This window comes from Canis lupus, chromosome 14 (assembly GCF_011100685.1).
Source record: "Canis lupus familiaris isolate Mischka breed German Shepherd chromosome 14, alternate assembly UU_Cfam_GSD_1.0, whole genome shotgun sequence".
NCBI classification, from domain to species: domain Eukaryota; kingdom Metazoa; phylum Chordata; class Mammalia; order Carnivora; family Canidae; genus Canis; species Canis lupus.
Window position 1 is genome coordinate 61057617 of NC_049235.1, and position 18637 is coordinate 61076253.

An 18637-nucleotide genomic window follows, 5' to 3' on the forward strand; every position below is an offset into this window, starting at 1 on the left:
ATGAGAAAATAAGTCAATTTTAAGAAGGGGGGTGGTGGTAAAAGATATGTGCAGATACTTCATCAAAAAGTCATAAGGCTGGCAGAAAAGATGCAGGAAAAGATGCTTAAAATTATATTCATTAGGAAATCACAGATTAAAATATAATGGGATGCTACTGCACATTCATTAGAATTCCAAAATTAAAGACTGGCAATACCAGCTGCTCTCAAGGATGCAGAACTATGGGAAGTGTCACACAGTACAGATGGGGATGAAACATGGTACAGCCAGTGCGGAAAAAAAGTTTGGCCATGTCTTATAATGGTAAATATGCATTTACCAAATGACTCAAAAATCCTTATTTCTAGTTATTTAACCCCAAACAATAAATTTACACAAAAATTCACAATTAATACAGTGCTTTTACTCACAAAAGCCCAAAACTAACAAACAATCCAATGTCCTGTAACTACAAATGGATAAACAAGCTCTGGTATATCCAGACAACAAAAATATTACTCAGTTATAACAAATTAATGATACATTCAAAAACATGGGTGAACATCAAATACAATATGCTAAATGAAGGAAGCCAGTCTCAAAAAGCTACATATAGTAGGATTCCAATTACATGACACACTGGGTTAGGTATAATCATATGACCAGTGACTGCCAAGGGTTAGGGAGCCAGAAGTGCTGATTACAAAGTGGCAGCTTGAGGGAACTTGGAGGAAGGAGGCAAGATTATTCTTTATCTTGATTGTGCTATTGATCACATGACTGCATTTGTCAAACCTGACCCCAAATGGTGAATTTTACCAAAGGTAAATTTAAAAACTGAATAAAATGACACATTATGTGAACATGTAAAATATTAGATTCTATTACTGTAAACATATAAAAGTTGAGTTAAATCTATAGAGGACCAGAAGGTAGCTTGGGCAAATAAAACACCAATTTGAATAAGCAATAATATAATGGGCAACTTTTCTCTTGGACTTTTGTTATATTTATTTTTTTAAGATTTTATTTTTAAGTAATCTCTACATCCAACGTGGAGCTCGTACTTACAACCTTGAGATCAAGAGTCACATGTTCTACCGACTGAGACAGCCAGGCACCGCTGACTTTGTTATATTCTCTTGCAATACAATTAAGTTTTAAAAATCCATTAGAGGACACCTGGGTGGCTCTGTCAGTTGAGCATCTGACTCCTGGTTTCTGCTCAGGTTATGATCTCAGGATCATAAGATGAAGCCCCACATCAGGCTCTAGGCTCAGTGGGGAGTCTGCTTGGGATTCTCTCTCTCCCTCTTCTCTGTCCCTTCCCTCGCTTGCACACGTGCACTCTCTCTCTTTCTCTCTCTCTAAAAGTAAGCAAATCTTTAAGAAATAATAAGAAAAAAGAAAAATCTATTAAAAAGAAAACATAAAAATTATATTTTTCTAAAAGTTTTGGCTAAATACTGAGATTAAAAAAAAAGATTTTATTTATCTATTTGAGAGAAAGAGAGATAGCAAGAGAGAGAAAGTGAGAGAAAGCATGAGCAGGCGGCAGATGGAGAAGCAGGCTCCTGCTGAGCAGGGAGTCTGATGCGTGGCTCGATCCCAGGACCCCAGGATCATGACCTGAGCCAAAGGCAGACGCTTAACCAATTGGTCCACTCAGGTGCCCCAATATTGAGACTTTATACCAAAAAAGCAAAATAGACGTTTAACCAGCTTCTTAACAAATTATAACTCTAAATACAATCATTTATAATAAAACACTATTTAGAATTCTTTAGTAAACTACTCCCTTCCAAACTTTACTAAAAGTGTTTTAAATAGTTCTGCATAATAAAAAGACAGTAAGATACTTATTTTGACTCTAGACAGCCAAATCCTCATAGAAGCCTAAACATGTTGGATTTGGAAAAGGTAGTTTAATTCAAATACATGTTACATCTGAAGTTCTCTCAGGATATCTACATAGATCTGTTCAGTAATAACCATGACTAAACAATAAGTATTGTCAGGGAATACAGACTAGGTACATTCAGAATGTCAGAAATGAAGAGTTTAACTCTCTCTGAGGCCTTATGAAGGAGGGGACTCATGAATCAAATGTCAGAAAATGACCAGGAATTAGCTGAGGAGTTAGGGGACAGCATTGCAGGTGGAAGTAACAACATTCAAGAGCACGGAGGTGTGAGAGATCATCATGCGCTCAACACAGTGCAATATTCAGTTTGGTTCAGAGAAGTTAAATGACCAAGTTTAATTTATTGACATAATAATCATTCAGAAGAGATTTCACCAATAAGATGGTCCTCCACATGAACCCCAAGGAAAGCATTAAAGCAAAATTTGAATGTTCTTCAATTGACCATTGCAAATCTTAGAATTCTGAGAAAGAAATACAAGAAAAAATATGTCGATTACCTTAAGATGTCTTGCAACTTCTGGATTAAACAGAGGTGTTTTGATATAATGAAAAAAGAGTGTTGCAATTCTTTTTCTGAGTCCTTCAAGATTATGATGTTTGACCCCTCTCATCATAAGGTCAACTTCTCTGTCAATCAATTCTAGAATTTCCTGAGTCAGTTTACATTCATGTTCCTATATAAAACACAAACATATTCAGTATAGAATTTTTAACATCACTAAGTTAGTTTTCAAAATTATCACCAAACAACCTGAAAACTAGACTCCAAAAGAAATTGGTAGGAATACAAATTGGTACAACGAATTTGGAAAAAACTTTGACATTATCTAGTAGAGCTTCAGATATGGGTAATCTAAAACCCACCAATTCCAACCATAAAGTGCTTTAGAGAAATGTGCATGTAGAATCATTTTTCACAGTAGTTCAAGATTAGAAACAACGAAATACCCATAAATAAATTGATGACATAAATAAGTGATGGCTTATTCATACAACATATATATTGATAGAATATTATCAAATGTATAGAAATAAATAAACTATAGCTATAAACAGTAAAAGCTTAAATCTAACACATTAATGTTGCTGAGCAAAAGCAGCAAGGCATGAAATAATACTGTATATTCCATTTAAATAAAATCTAAAAATAAACAACACTAAACCATATTAAATATATTTATATATATATATTGGTAAAACTATAAAGAAAATCAAGGAAATGACTACTGTGAAAGTCAACATGGTAGTTCTTTCTAGGGGATGAGAGGGTGAACTGGCATTACAAAGAGAAAGGCAGATACTGGCAATGTTGGCAATGTCCTGATTTTGGGTCAGAGACAGGTTACGTGGTTGATGATTTCATATCTGTTAAATTGTACATATATGTATATTTTATATACTTTTTCTGCACATTTGTATAATTCATAATACTTTTTAAATAAACTCACAAAAATGAGTGTGGTTGAGTAAGAAAGCCCCAATTAGGAATTAAGTGATTAAGGTAGGATTTATGAATAGTAAAATAGAAGTAAGTTGCTCCAACTGCTCAAGAGAGGGTGAAAAGAAACACAGTTTGAATGAAGGAGTCAGAATGCAAAGTCAATGTGACCGTAAAATAATGTTCTCCTGTACTTTTTAATATGTATTTGGTATAGCTTATGCAAGAATCTCTATCAGGGGTCCCTGACCCTGAAGGCATATTAGAATGACCTGGGGGAGATTTTTAAAGGTTTTAACATAGCCCTCACACTTGGGGATCTAATTTAATTTCTCTGAAATGGGGGCTATCATCCTTATTCATTTATTCTCATACTCTCTCTTTCGCTCTGTCTCTGTGAATCTCACTCTCTTTCAAACTCTACAGACAATTCTAATGTGTACTGAGGTTTAAGGTTCACTGGTGTCTCTTAGTAATTGTCATCAAAGTAATACCTATTATTCATTAAGGGCTGAGATATATAAATTATACTTACTTGTATTTTATATATATATAATATATATATATATATATATACACACAACTATATCCCCCAACTAATTTTACAAATAATGAAACTGATTTTCAGAAATATTAAATAACTTATCTAAGATTATGCAGCCATAGTGAATAGATCCAGAATTTGAGTCATGCTTAAAGGCCTTAATCCTCCATCAAAATATTATTAAATAAATGTACATGTAAATATACTTGGTTAAACATATTAAGATATGCACAATTTATTTTTATAAGCCTATCCTTTGTTTATTATTATTATTATTATTATTATTATTATTATTATTATTAACCAGCTAATGTTCCTAAATATGTCAATTAGGAAGATTTCTACTGAATTTCCTACCTGCACTCTCTTTTTTTCCAATCCGGCCTTTTTACTGCCCATCATGGATATCATGCTTATTTCTGACCTCTGGACTTACTGCTTCTCCCTTTCATCCTAACTATCTCTATCTTCCAGGGTTAGTCACTGCACAATTATCTTTAAAACGGCAATTTAAAACAAAGGCAGTCAATGCCTAATTGGGTCAATGCCTCTGTTCTCAAGATGGGGAGAAACGCAAGAGATCTATGGAGACTTACCTCTCAACAAGAATCATTTACTCAACTAAAAGTATCTTAAATCAAAAAATAAAGAAAAAATTAAAATACTCTAATGCTGCTCTAAAACTGCTAAAAATAAAATTTTCACTGAAAAGTGTCAAAATATATAGACAATTGCTGTTTTACGAAACTAAGTATTAATTCCATGCTATATATTTGCATCCATTGCATAGATATGGGTATATTTATGTTTAGAATATTCATTATGCTATATTTATATTTACTATGTATCATAATATATAGTTTTGAGAACTTTTAGATAATTAATGCATAAACCACATTGTCCCCAAATTATACCAAAATAATATAGCTGTTGACAAAATAAGTTCATATATGTAAACATTGATTAATCATCTTTATAATTAATACAGCTTATTTTAGTATTCATTTTTTTATTAATAGTGATATCTCAAATGACGAGAAAATTAATGTACCTTCACTGTATGTTTAAGCGTTAGTAGTACATCCAGCCTTTCATCTTGAGAGATATTTTTCAGCATAATGCATTTATAGATGTTCTGCAACTCTCTGGCTCTGATGGTGAACTGTGTATCCATCTCAATTATTTTGCCACTAAATGTTCTCCATACCTTTGGAGCTGAACACTTAAAAATAATATTATGTTAATGATTATCAGTTAATTATAGGTTAAAAAATAACTTTGCTACTTCTACTAAAGACTAACTTAATATCATGTGCATTACAAATGAAAGTATCACTAAAACATGAGGAAATTAATTGAAGAACTTGTAGACCTTGGGAAAGCAAAACAGTATAGGAAAAAAATATGGAAGAGCTATTTAGTCTGTGGAAGTGTAAACATTTCTACAGGACTCAGAAATCGCTACTAATCTGGACTAACTAGGATGCTGAATGACTTAATGAGCATACGGATGAGTCCTTTGGGGGAAGGCATGCTGTGTGCAGTCTTTAAAAACATGATCTGCTGGTTCCATTACACTGATTTATAGAAATGTGCCTGGATCATGCTTTGCCACTTGAAGACATTTGCGAAACAACTGTTCTAATCCTCAGTGCACTAGACCTGCACACAGAGCAAAATGAGACTCTGCCAGTTAGGGTTTTGTTTCCGATCAACATAATCTCTAACAGGCTCACAGTTGCTCACAAAGCAGATGCCCGTAGTCGAACGGCTTTCCTTGGCTCTTAGCAGCGCCGTGATCCCCATCTAAGCTAGACACGCCAAGACTCTCACTCCTTACTTTCAAATCTGGCGTGGCACCCCCCCAACCTAGCCCACCCCACGGACTGAAGGTTAACCCTGGCGCGCACTGGCCCTGCAGCTCCTCCGTGGGCTCCTGGGCTAAGAGTCCAGGAGACAAAGCTCGAGCGACACTCCGGAGATGCCACTGCAATCTTTAATGAAGATTAAGCCTGTGTTTGACAGGGCTCCTCTTCCTTACCGAGATTTTAAGAAAAGATGCATTCACCTAGAAATTTCCCAGTGAAAACTATTTTCTCTTCTCCTTTATGGTATAAAGCTGCTTGATGTCTTTCTCTGTTTTTAATCTATTAGAACAAGGCTATTTTGATCACAACTATTAACTGTCCAAATGCTGGATTTTTTTAATAAGCTGAATGGTAACTGCTTTGGAGACCTGTAGTCCCAATTTATGTCATACTTGCAGCCACTTAAATCTTAGATTTGATATAATTAAATGTTTAAACAGAAGCCCATGTATGGGAACAAATCATCAGAAATGCAGACTAGCCAAAGAGAGAAATAATATAAGGCTGTATTTAGACTGACAGTATTTATGAGGAGCTTTTAGTTGCAGCCTTAAATTCATTTTTTTTTACATTTCATATTAGCTAATTACACTAAAAACTGAAAAGTACCACCTAAAAACAACTATACTTGATATGCTTTCAAAGTAATGGTAGCATTTTTCTGATCAAAGACAAAATAAGTGCTGTTCAGAGCTAGGAGTTTTTATCAGAAACTTTAGATTCTCAGTTCTAGCTTTAATACAGCAAATGAGAGGCTGCAATCCTATAATTAATTTATATTCTTAAGACATAAATCTAATATTAAATAATGCACTGCTAATGAGCACACCGGTAGAATTAACTCAAATTTATTAAGGATTATAAAAGGGAAATAGCTCAATGAAAATATCTTGTCGGGGTGCCTAGGTGGCTCAGACAGTTAAGCAGCTCAGGTCCTGATCCCAGGGTCCTTGGATCTTGGATCTAGCCCCTCCTCAGCAAGGAGTCTGTTTCTCCCTCTCCCTCTGCCTCTTCCCTTGCTCCTGCACGTGCTTGCTCTTTCTCTCTCTCTCTTGCACTCTTCTCAACTAAATAAATAAAATCCTTAAAAAAAAGGAAAATATTATGTCATTTAATTATTATCACTTAGAAATAAAAATATATGTATTGTTTTAAATCGATATAGCTTCCTTTGGGATGGGCCTCTGAGTGTACTAAAGTTCAATATTTGTTTCCAAGCTCCTTTTAAAAGTTTTAAGGAATAAGCAATGTTAGGCTAAGTTTCATATTGTGATATTTTAAAGTCTAACTAATATCTTAATCTTCCCATGCAATTTTCTTCAGGGTGGTTCTACCAAATGCAATTTCCTTTCTTTCAGTAATATGGACAATACCTTTTGCTCTGCAGGCGGTAACCTTATTTGTAGTAATCTAAGTATAATTATCTTTTAATGAAATGCCTAGTTCATCTACTAAATTGTACTTTAGCTGACAGACTGATTTAACTCCACCTCCCCTCCAAGTTTTTAACCCCATCTAATATACTATGATATAGTAATCTCTTGGGTTTTTTCCAAATATATTCAACAGTCAAATCCTCCCCACCCTCCAATTTTTAACTCAAACCCTACCTTTTCCACAAAAATTCCTAACCACTATGTTTTGAACCACTGAAATTGCTAGTACCTGAAGTCCTATTGTACTTGTAACACAAACACACACGAGTATGCAGTGTCTCTATTTCAATCACTCAGGGCAATGAAATTTAAATACAAATTGTTATATAGTTATTTTGTTTGTTAATTTTATTTCTCCTGAAAGATTATAAGAAATAAATTGCTCATATAGTTCTGTATATCTGATAGGGCCTAGGGTATGCACTCATTCATTCAACAAATATTTGTTATGTTTACTATATATTAGTCAGTGTACCAGGCACAGAGTAAATATATATACTGATTTCAAGAATTCTCAAATCTAATAACATGTAAAGAAAAGAAAATAAGTAACTAAAATAAAGGGTGATTATGCTTGATGACTGCAGGTAAATGAAAAGGTTGCTATGAAAAGAAAATCGTATCTAAGGTGAAACCTGAAGAATAACCAGGAATTACCCAGACTAAAGTGAACTGAGTGATATAATCAAATAATTCTGGATTTGAAGTTTGAGTTTCCCTAGTTAGCACTCAAATATATATTTTAAAATCTGTTTGACAAAGCTGTTTTTAATACTTGGATATATTTCTGCCAACACTGATAACTTGGTCTTCAAGTTTAAGCTGCTTTGATTTCAGGCTTTAAGGTATTTTTATTTTATTTTATTTTATTTATTTTTTACTCTGGCACAGGAAAATGTGTCAACTTTGCTTATTTCTCTTTCCTATCTCCTTTTTTCTTTGAATGCTTTGGCTGTAATAAGAGATGTACAACAATCATGTTCTTAAATTGCTTCAGAAAACGGGAGCGTAATAAATTCCATTAAGCTGCCAACAAATGAGACAGGGCAGCCTCCGGAGGAGAGAAACAGAAGAACAGCAGGAAGACATGTTTCAAGGAGGGGAAGGTGCAGAGATAACAAAAACCTGGAGAGCAGCAGGCTTCCACAAAAGAGAAGAAATGACTGCATTGGGAGAAGAGGGCTTTCTTCCTCCTAAATTAATACTCAGGTCCCCAAGGGCACAAATTAAGAATAACCCCAACCCCCCAAAAGCTACTGTGTAGTGATCAAGTTTTCTTTTACACAGAAAAGAGGTTTTGTTCATATACAGAGGACACCCCTGTGCACTATGGTGCTCAGAGAGAAGCAAAAATCGGTTGCATTTTTCTGTCCCATTAGGTGTTGGCCACCAGAGTATGGGGGAGAAAATAACATTTAAATGACACAGCTAACAAGGACTGTGAGAAGTGGTATGTGAATCAAAGAAATAAATGGTCTTGAATCTAGGGAAAATCTCTTGCAGAAATTCAAATTGTCTCTTGAACACAGCTTGGGTGAAGAGAACTCAAGATGCATTAGAAACTGGCTGACAGTTTTTTATTCGAATTTCTTGACCTGCTTTTTTCACCTCAGTCAGCTTGTGGGTTTTTAACATTTGATAACCTGCCGAGGGCAACGTTTGATGTGTTAAAATTACAAACTATTTAACTAATACTTCAAAAAATCTTTAGGTTAAGCCTTTTATGGAGAATGAAGGTTTAGTATAGAATCCATAATAGCTGATTAGTTTAATGCCTTGATTGGACTAACTGGAAATAATATCATTTATTACTCAGGAAAATATTATGATCAGGAATAAGATTAAAAAATAAAATATTAGTTCAATAAACCACATAATAAACCAGCAGCTCTGGTTGCTAGTTTTGACATTTGGAAAAAAAAAAAAACTCTGACCTCGTCTAGCTTCAGGGATTAATTATAAGCTACTTTTTCTTAGTAATCAAAAAAAAAACAAAAACAAAGTTACTTCAAGTTTTATGAAATCAGCACTGTCTCCTCCTGAATATTAGAGACAATGCTGGTATGGGGGAGCAGAGAGGTAGGTAGGCCTAAATGAATAGATATTGTGGAAGCATTTGCAAAGAAAGACTATACAATCTATCTCAGTTGTTTTCTATGATGCTTCATATGGCATCCTAAACAAAAAGGTGATTTAAATGAATCTGCATTAAAATAACAAAGATTTGATCATTTAGTATAACAGATTATTTTTTTTTAGACTTGCTTCTCCATTCAGGATTCATTCTTTCTTTCTTTCTTTCTTTCTTTCTTTTCTTTCTTTCTTTCTTTCTTTCTTTCTTTCTTTCTTTCTTTCTTTCTCTCTTTCTTTCTTTTTTTTTTTAAAGATTTCATTTATTCATGAGAGATACACAGAGAGAGAGGCAGAGACACAGGCAGAGGGAGAAGCAGGCTCCCTGCAGGAATTCCGGCTCAGGACAGGACTCCAGGATCACGGCCTCAGCCAAAGGCAGACGCTTAACCACTGAGCCACCCAGGCATCCTTACTATAACATATTAAAAGTAGGCCAGAGTCACTGTTAGTCGATATTTTTAAAGACTAGACTAATTAGGCTATGTAATAGATTAGGATCAACTAAGGTGACTGTGGATTTAGAACTCAAATTCTAAAACCTATGACCCACAAAAAGCCTTTCCCTTGATTTCTATAAGTTCTTGTGGCTAATTTTTCCCTCTTTCCTTCAGTCTTCTGGTCTTGTATCCTTGTGTGCTGTCCTAAATCAGTGTGGACACTAAGGCCCAATCATTTCTTGTGTTCCCTCTCCTCTTGCCAAACAAATAATAATCTTGCCCTTAATACTTCGGTTATTTAGGAATTTAAGTAAAAAGTCACAAGGAGCCACACTGTGCCCCATTGCCTTCCAACTGTCTCCTCATTCTACTTTATCTTTTTCTCTCCTGGCAACGAAATCAAAAGATTTCCATCTTCCTGGCAATTCTTCCTACATCCAGGATCCTTCGGGTCCTCAGTTTCTACCTAAACAACTTAACAATTTTTACAAAAACAAAAACAAAAACAGACCTCATCTTTCTTCTTCATGAAAATTTTTGTGAACAAAATTTCTCCATCTTATCTTTTCTTGATGAGATTTCAAGACCTTTGTAGAGTGCTACAGTTCATGAGAAAGAGCAATGGTCATCAGCTGGGTTCAGAGTCAGTATTATATGTTGGGACTTTATCTACTTTTGAACTCTATAATTCATAACAGGTTTAGATACAATGTTAGATAAACATGAGGCCTGGCGGTGGTAGGGCAGGAGGGGGGCATAAAGGCATAAAAAGAATAGACACCATATATTTACAACAAGAATTTAAAATAGTTTATAGGAAACAAAGCATCAGAGAAAGCATAAGTAGGAATTCCTGTAGAAGTTCCAGCCTCAGGGATCCCTGGGTGGCTCAGCGGTTTAGCGCCTGCCTTTGGCCCAGGATGTGATCCTGGAGTCCCGGGATCGAGTCCCGCGTCAGGCTCCTGGCATGGAGCCTGCTTCTCCCTCCTCCTGTGTCTCTGCCTCTCTCTCTCTCTCTCATAAATAAAAAAATAAATAAATCTTTAAAAAAAAAAAAAAAAAAAAGAAGTTCCAGCCTCAAATAAGAAAGGTGCCACTCATCTTGCTTGTCCCCTGCACCTCAGAGGCCCTCAGCTACTTCACCCTGGGTCCCTGCTGCCCTGAGTCCATGCCGTCCTCCTTGGTAAGTTTAACTATCCAACACATAAGGAATACAGTTCCCAGTGGTGAAGCTGGATTCAAGATAAAGAAACTTGCTAACAGATTAAGTTTAGTTTGAAATAGGACTCTGGAGAAGTATGAATATTATGCCTTCATCTTTCCTAGAATGAAGATATTCAGGAATTTGAAATGACAATATCTACATTGTCTAATTTCTTGATAACACCTGAAATATGAAATTACATACCATTATCTCTGTCCCTTAGTTTTCCTCCCTGCCTTCCTCCATAGGCATTTAGTAACACTCTGTGATAAGCACTGTGCTAGCATATGAGGATACAGAGATAAAAGATAGCTCTTGCTTAAGAAGCTCAGTATCTAGGAATGATTCACATATGTAAATAGATATAATAAAAACTGACCACTATGTACTAAGGCAGAAGTGAAATAAGGTCTCATGAAAGTATATAGTATAGGCTAAAGTAGGATGATCAGCAGATCTTTTCTGGAAGAAGGGGCATCTGAGCTTGTATCGAAGGGTACATTGTTAGCTAGTAAGGAAACAGGGAGAGGATGCTCCATGTATAAGCAACACTGGATACAAAGGCATGGAAAGCACGTGGTATTTCTGAGGACATGCAAGTAACCAAGCATAGCCGGCATAGTGTGGCTACAGTATGCAAGAGGAGATGGCAGTGAGACATCAGCAGGACAGGTGAGGTGTGTGGAGAATTGATTATGGAAATCAGAAATCCCTACTCCCTCACTGAGGGCAGTAAGGAGGGGCAAGAGTAGAGCTGTGCGTAGGGAGGTCACTATGGCCGTGGTATGGATGACAGAGGAGGGAACTGTGAAGTGAGACTGGAGGCTGAGAGCCTAATCTGGAGATGTAAAGTCATCCAAATGAGAAGGAAATCCACATTCAACTAAATCACTGTCAAGCTCACACACACAAGACAAGAGCCGTCTCATGACAGCCTCCCAGGGGACAGGGAAGCAAAAGAAAGGAACTGCTCCATAACACCTCTTCAGAAGCCTCTCAGCCTTTCATTTTCCAGTAGGATCATAAGGCATTCCACCAAGATTCAGATAAGCTGTGGTTGAAGTCTTTGCCTTCCTGGCCTGTTTGGATACGTGCAAGTGTGCTATGGCAGAGCCATTTCCCTAATATGCAGTAGTAGTGGGCTTGAAAAGGAAGAAATAAAGAATTGAGACGATTAGTAAAGCAAGAACAAACTGGTGGCTGGAATGGAATGTCAAGAATAATGCCCAGGTGTCTGCCTGAAGCAACTAGATAGATGATAAAAACATTCATAAAGATAAATTACGCTGGGATCCCTGGGTGGCACAGCGGTTTAGCACCTGCCTTTGGCCCAGGGCGCGATCCTGGAGACCCGGGATCGAGTCCCACGTCGGGCTCCCGGTGCATGGAACCTGCTTCTCCCTCTGCCTGTGTCTCTGCCTCTCTCTCTCTCTCTCTCTCTCTTTCTCTGTGTGACTATCATAAATAAATTAAAAAAAAAAAAAGGATAAATTACGTGAGTGCTACAAAACAGGATCAGTTTGGAGATGAGGGGGCAGAGAATGGTGAGATGATGTAATTTCAATGTTTACATGTCGATTTAAGGTGTACTCTTGGGACACCCAAAGAGCAATAACAATAGGCAAGTGGATATGTGATCTGGAAGCTCCTAAGACAGGCCTGACTTGGACCTGCAGGAAGTTCCAGGCTGTAGGTAGTAGTTAAAGCCACAAGAAAATCTGAGATCAAACAGGAAGGTGTATTAGTAAAATGAAAGTAGGGCACTTATGGTACCAAAAAATATGGTTTTTAAGAATGAATGTTCTCAAGTAACAAGAACCATACAACTAGAATCACTAAAGGCAAAGATCTTGAAGAACTCTTCGTCTTGTGTCTGGATTGGCTTTTGTTTGGAAAGATCAGGTTTACAGGAGATTGGTCACTATGGAAACAGGCTATGCAGTCAGTATCAAACAGGCAGTTTCAACATGAAAAGATAATTAGTTTTTCCATTAATTGTATGTTTTCATGGTTTTCAATAATCATATATGCTTTTGGTCAGAAAGTCCCAGTCAGTTAATGACCTGATGAGCAAAAGCAAAAACACTAGTCGATAGCTCTTTTCCCCAGGTTGCTTACTATGAGGCATCCCAAACCCAGACATTTTGTGACTTCAATAGCTGTCCATTTCATCAGGATTTGCAAGTCATCGAACTTCCATAGCCAACCTAAAGCTAAATGAACAGTCAAAGGTATCTTTATTTTTTCCTTCATGGCCTGAAACCTTGTAGCTAAGAACATATTAATTTCATGTTAATTGTTAACTGTTAGTCTATGCCACAGTTAAAAGTCTAACACTGTATTAGAAAAAATTTAAACATGCAAATTCGTACAATGTAAGTCTCTTCTTTAGCTCATTATTCTACATTTTTAAACTCAGGGTACATTCTTATTTAAATAATTGTTACTTTACTAACCTTATCCAAAAAAGTTTGTATCAATGCTTCCCGGTTTGCCATATTTGCAATATATCTATGTCTCCCAATGGAAGCAATTATCTGGGTCTCTTTTTCCAGAAGTTCACACAAAGCAGCTTTCCTTTCAGCTCCAGTGAAAGACTGGTTAATGCGTGCAAATTCTTCTTGCCTCCAGACTAGAGGAATAACATGAAAGACTTGAGTTTTTAAAATCCCACATCTTTCCAGAAAATTTTTTACCATCATATCCCAACAAATAGTGTTTTTATGTCAATTTAAATAAAATTAAACATGAATATAAGCATTCATATTGTACACCTGACATATGAAAAAATAGGATAAAATGGAAGCTGAGAAACTTAAAGCAATAAAATTAGAGTCAAACAAAGAGAAACCAAAGGAAATCAGCCAAAATGATGATAAATTAAGCCTCCAAGTAAGCACACTCTCTCCCCAGTATTAAAAAATATATGGTTTGGGTTTGTAGCAGCCATGAACACATACTATTCAGATCTCCTATCAAGAGAATAACTGCTTTTGCCACCTAAGCAAAAGAAGTCAGAGAAAGATAAATACCATATAATCTTACTCCTGTGGAGTTTAAGAAACAAAAAAAAAAAAAAAAAAAAAAAACGTGGGGGGGGGGCTGGGGGACACAAACCAGGAAACAGATTCTTAACTATAGAGAACAAACTGATGGTTACCAGAGGGGAGGTGGGTGGGGGCATGAGGGGAACAGGTGATGGGGATTAAAGCATACACTTATTGGGGTGCCTGGCTGGCTCATTTGGTGGAGCCTGCAACTCTTGATCTTGGGGTTGTGAATTTGAGCCCTATCTTGGGTGTAGAGCTTACTTTAAAAAAAAAATGATGAAAAACAAACTGATAAAAAAAAAAAAGAATTACTTCCTTCAGGAAGATATCCCCCCCAAACACAAAATGATACACAGAAGAAAACATGTTAGGGTAACATGCTATTTCCTTTATATATATATATATATATATATATATATATATATATATATATATATATGCAAATGTTTAATATTTTGATATATATATTTCCCATTTATAGTGTATATATATATACGCATATAAATGTGTTTATTATTTTGATATATGTGAAAATACCTATCTCTGAATTGTTTCTCACCTTTCCAGCTAAATTCCTCCATCAGATGACTCAGATTTCTTAGTTTTAAAAATAATGATTAGGGGCGCCTGAATGGCTCTGTCTGCCTTTGGCCTAGGTCTTGATCCCGGGGTCCTAGAATTGAGTCCTGCATCAGGCTCCCTGGCAGGGAGCCTGCTTCTCCCTCTGCCTATGTCTCTGCATCTCTCTCAATATCTCTCATGAATAAATAAATAAAATCTTTAAAAATTAATAATATTTATTTTAGGGGCACCTGGGTGGCTCAGTCAGTTGAGTGGCTGACTCTTGATTTCAGCTCAGTTCACAATCTCAGGGTCCTGCGATCCAGCCCTGTGTGGGGCTCCACGCTCAGTGGGAAGTCAGCTTGAGATTCTCTCTCTCCCTCTCCTTCCGCCCTTTCCCCTTGCTCGTGTTCTCTCTGTTGTTTCTGGCCTTCTTCTGCTATAACCACTGACTTTTATGATATTTAGTTTTACAGTTTTATCAAACTACTTCTCCCTCCTCTCAACTTGAATCAATTTGAAATCATCTTGATCAGGCCAAGGACAGGTCAGTGATATTCTTTACAAGAATCCACTCTGTCCCTTACCGGGAATACATTATTCAGGCACTGTACAGCTTGGTCTATTCGAAAAGAAGATTTTTAAATTTAAAAGCTAAATTGTCTCCAGCAAAGGGGTTGTAAATTTAAGGGCTAAATTATGTTATGAAAGTCCAGGAAATCTATGATTGATGAGTTCATCCTTTAGTTTTATCAACCCAAAGAACTTTTAAAAATTGGACAAAATCCACATATCCAAAGGCACTATATGAAAGAAGAGAAAAATTGCTTGCTTCTGGAAATAATAACTGAGAATATTTATCTCATGGGATTATATAGATGTTCCCAGAAAGCAAATAAAAATTGAATAATATAAGTAAGTAAACCTATTTTACTTCCAGTTTTACATTAGAAACCTTTGGGACCAGTAATAAATTTAGGCCACTAGGATATTACTTAAGCTATCCTGCCAAACTCAAATAGCAATATACTGCTCTCCTAGATTAATACTTAAGTCCTGGGTGAATCTGGAGATATATGCACTCAAATTCACTTATATTCATGTATATTCAGACTTTACATTTTGCTTAAGTTATTAGCATGGTTTTTAAAAAGGGAAAAATCCAGCAAAGCTAATTAGAAATGAAAACAATGGGCTTCAATTCTAATAAAATTCTCCATTAGATGAACAACCTCCCTGTAAATCTATGGTAAGGAATGGAATGCGGTATCGGAGAAATACCATGTTCCAACTATGGATAAGGAATGGAAACACACAGGAATCAGGAGTAGAAGGACAAAACTTATTTTTTATCTGAATTAACACTTTCCAGGCCTATACAGAAAAGACATTGAAGAAAACAAGAGACTCTGCCCCCTTTCATAAAACATGGATGATGTTAATAAAAAACCAACAAAACCCTGGAATACTGAATTAGTTTTCTAGGACTGCCATGACAAAGTGCCACAGACTGGGAGGCTTAAACAACAGGAATCTATTTCCTCACACTTCTGGAAGAGAGAAGTTCCAGATGAAGGTGATGGCAGGGTCAGGTTCTTCTGAGGGCCTCTCTCCCGGTGCCTAAAGGGCCACCATCCTCCAGGGTCTTTACGTGACCTTCTGTGTGTATGTGTCCTAATCTCCTCTCCTTCTAAGGACATCAGCTATGTCGGTTAGGGCTCATACGTAGGACCTTATTTTTTTTCTGAATTACTTTTTCACAGGTCCTGTCTCCAAACTCAGTCATATTTTGAGATACTGGGGTTAGGACTTCAATATATGAATTTTGGAGGAGCCATCAGCCCATTACAGATGTCAATAGCCACCAATATTTTTAAAGAAAAAGATCTTAAAAGGGATTAGTGCATTTGAAAGAATATATTTATTCTGTCTCCTTAACTTATCTTCTTGGACAAATCATCCAATTTCCAGGGTCTGAAGTTCAACTATAAAATGAAAGGATAGCACTAGTCCTAAAGTCTATATACATTCTAAAATTTCTGAGATATAAACTTGCAATTTCCAAAAGAGAAAGAGCAGAACATACAAGATTTTGTCCACCACTATAGTTTATATGCATATGCTTTTTAAAATTCTCGTTCATGGACTGAAAGCCTGAATGGAGAGAACCAAGGAAGATTCGGGCCGAATCCCCAGAGCCAGATTATGACAGTGGACTCCCTTGAGATCACGAAGTAATAATTAGAGAAGAGTCAGAAGCTGCCATCAGCACAAGTCAAAACAAGGCAGAGGGTTAGCAGATTCAATTCAACAGATACTCACTAGATATAATGAGCAGGGCTCTTATCAGGGATCCTTGGCACAAATGTAGACAGTTAAAGAAGTAATGTTTCTTTTTAAAGATTTTATTTATTTATCCATGAGACACACAGAGAGAGAGGCAGAGACACAGGCAGAGGGAGAAGCAGGCTCCCTGCGGGGAGCCCGACGTGGGACTCGATCCCGGGACCCGGGTCACGACCTGGGCCCAAGGCAGGCGCTAACCCACTGAGCCACCCGGGATCACAAGAAGCAATGTTTACAGAGAATCAAAGACAAGAAAAAGAGGCTCTGGGCCCAATTCGTGCTGTCAAGAGAAGTTTCCTAAAGACCATGACTCCTACGCTGAATCTAAGTGAGAGTGACAATTCGGATCAATGGAAGGAGTCACCTTCAACATACTGCTCTCATAAGGAAAGGAAAAAAAAAAAACACATGAAAATAAAATAGTGTTCCTGGAAACGGCTTTGACTTTGATACATTATATTATCTTACATAGTTAAATTCATTTTCCTAAAGTGATATATTTTGCCTTTATTACTGAGGGACAGAACCCAGAGGAAAAGCTAAACTTCCTGTTAGGAGTTAGAATTCAAACTATGCAATTGTCACCATGAGCCAAAGGAGGGCAGCAGTTTTAAAGACTACAACAAAACAACCTAAAAATTATTATTCTAAAATAAAGTTTTAATTTAGAATTTTAGGGCTGGAAGAAAACTTAAAAAATGCTTCTTTTATGTAAGAAGTTTCATTTTCTTCCACATAAATCATGTCTATACAAACTATGTGTGTTCTATTTTAATATAGAAAATCTGTATAAAATTATTTATCACATAAACAGTAACATATATGCACAAGTCTTTGCACTTTTAAAGTACATTCAAAAAAATAAATAAAGTACATTCATAGGGGCGCCCAGGGGGCTTGGTGGTTGAGCGTCTGCCTTCGGCTCAGGTTGTGGCCCCAGGTCCCGGGATCGAGTCCCACAACGGGCTCCCTGCATGGAGCCTGCTTCTCCCTCTGCCTGTATCTCTGCCTCTCTCCCAGTGTCTCTCATGAATAAATAAATAAAATCTTTTAAAAAAAACTTATAAAAAAGTACTTTCATAAATGCAGTACTTATTTTCTTTTTATAAAGTCCTGTGAGGTAAATGTGCCAGAGATCATTAAGTCTTTTTGTAGATGAAGAACCTGGAGCTTAGAAGTGAGTGACTTGTCCAAGTTAACAGCCACCAGTAAGTAGGAAAGGTGGGACCTCATTCAGCAAACTTTCTGTTGTTTTGCACAACTACCTGTCAACCGAACGAAGTAACAATACCCTTTAGTTTGTTCATATGTGAATTTGAAATATTATCTGAGTAGAGTTCGGCTATAACAGACATAACATAGACACCTTGCCAACAGTTCTAACTCTTCACACTTAGAAACAAATTTTGTTTTCATCTGAGAGAAAATGAAAATAGAAGTGAAGTTTAAAGTAAAACAAAGTATCTGCAGAGGCCAACAACTAGGAGAAAGTGGAGGCAAAGCCAAGGGAGCGGGCTGTCACCTCCAGCTGTGCCACATTCCTAAAGCCACTCGATTTTGCATGTTACAAAGAGATAAATTTATTAGTATTGCTTGTTAGACCTAGTGTTTGACTGAATCATCTTTTGGTAAATAGCATGTTACCGTATAGCTATATAAACAGACCCAGTATCGGACACCTAAAATTATATTCAATGATATGTTCTGTTAC

At 36.5% G+C, this 18637-nt stretch overlaps 1 protein-coding gene across 4 annotated transcripts in view; it reads right to left on the reverse strand.

The window, feature by feature from the left end:
• Positions 1-18637, reverse strand: part of IQUB (IQ motif and ubiquitin domain containing) — a 55330-nt gene that overhangs the window by 12150 nt on the left and 24543 nt on the right. For all 4 annotated transcript variants that reach the window (XM_038557519.1, XM_038557518.1, XM_038557520.1 and 1 more), the window contains exons 8-10: positions 13426-13601; positions 4943-5113; positions 2407-2583 (exon numbers count right to left, since the gene is read on the reverse strand). In XM_038557519.1, the coding sequence (XP_038413447.1) occupies positions 2407-2583; positions 4943-5113; positions 13426-13601 (524 nt within the window). The remainder of the gene's footprint in view (positions 1-2406; positions 2584-4942; positions 5114-13425; positions 13602-18637) is intronic.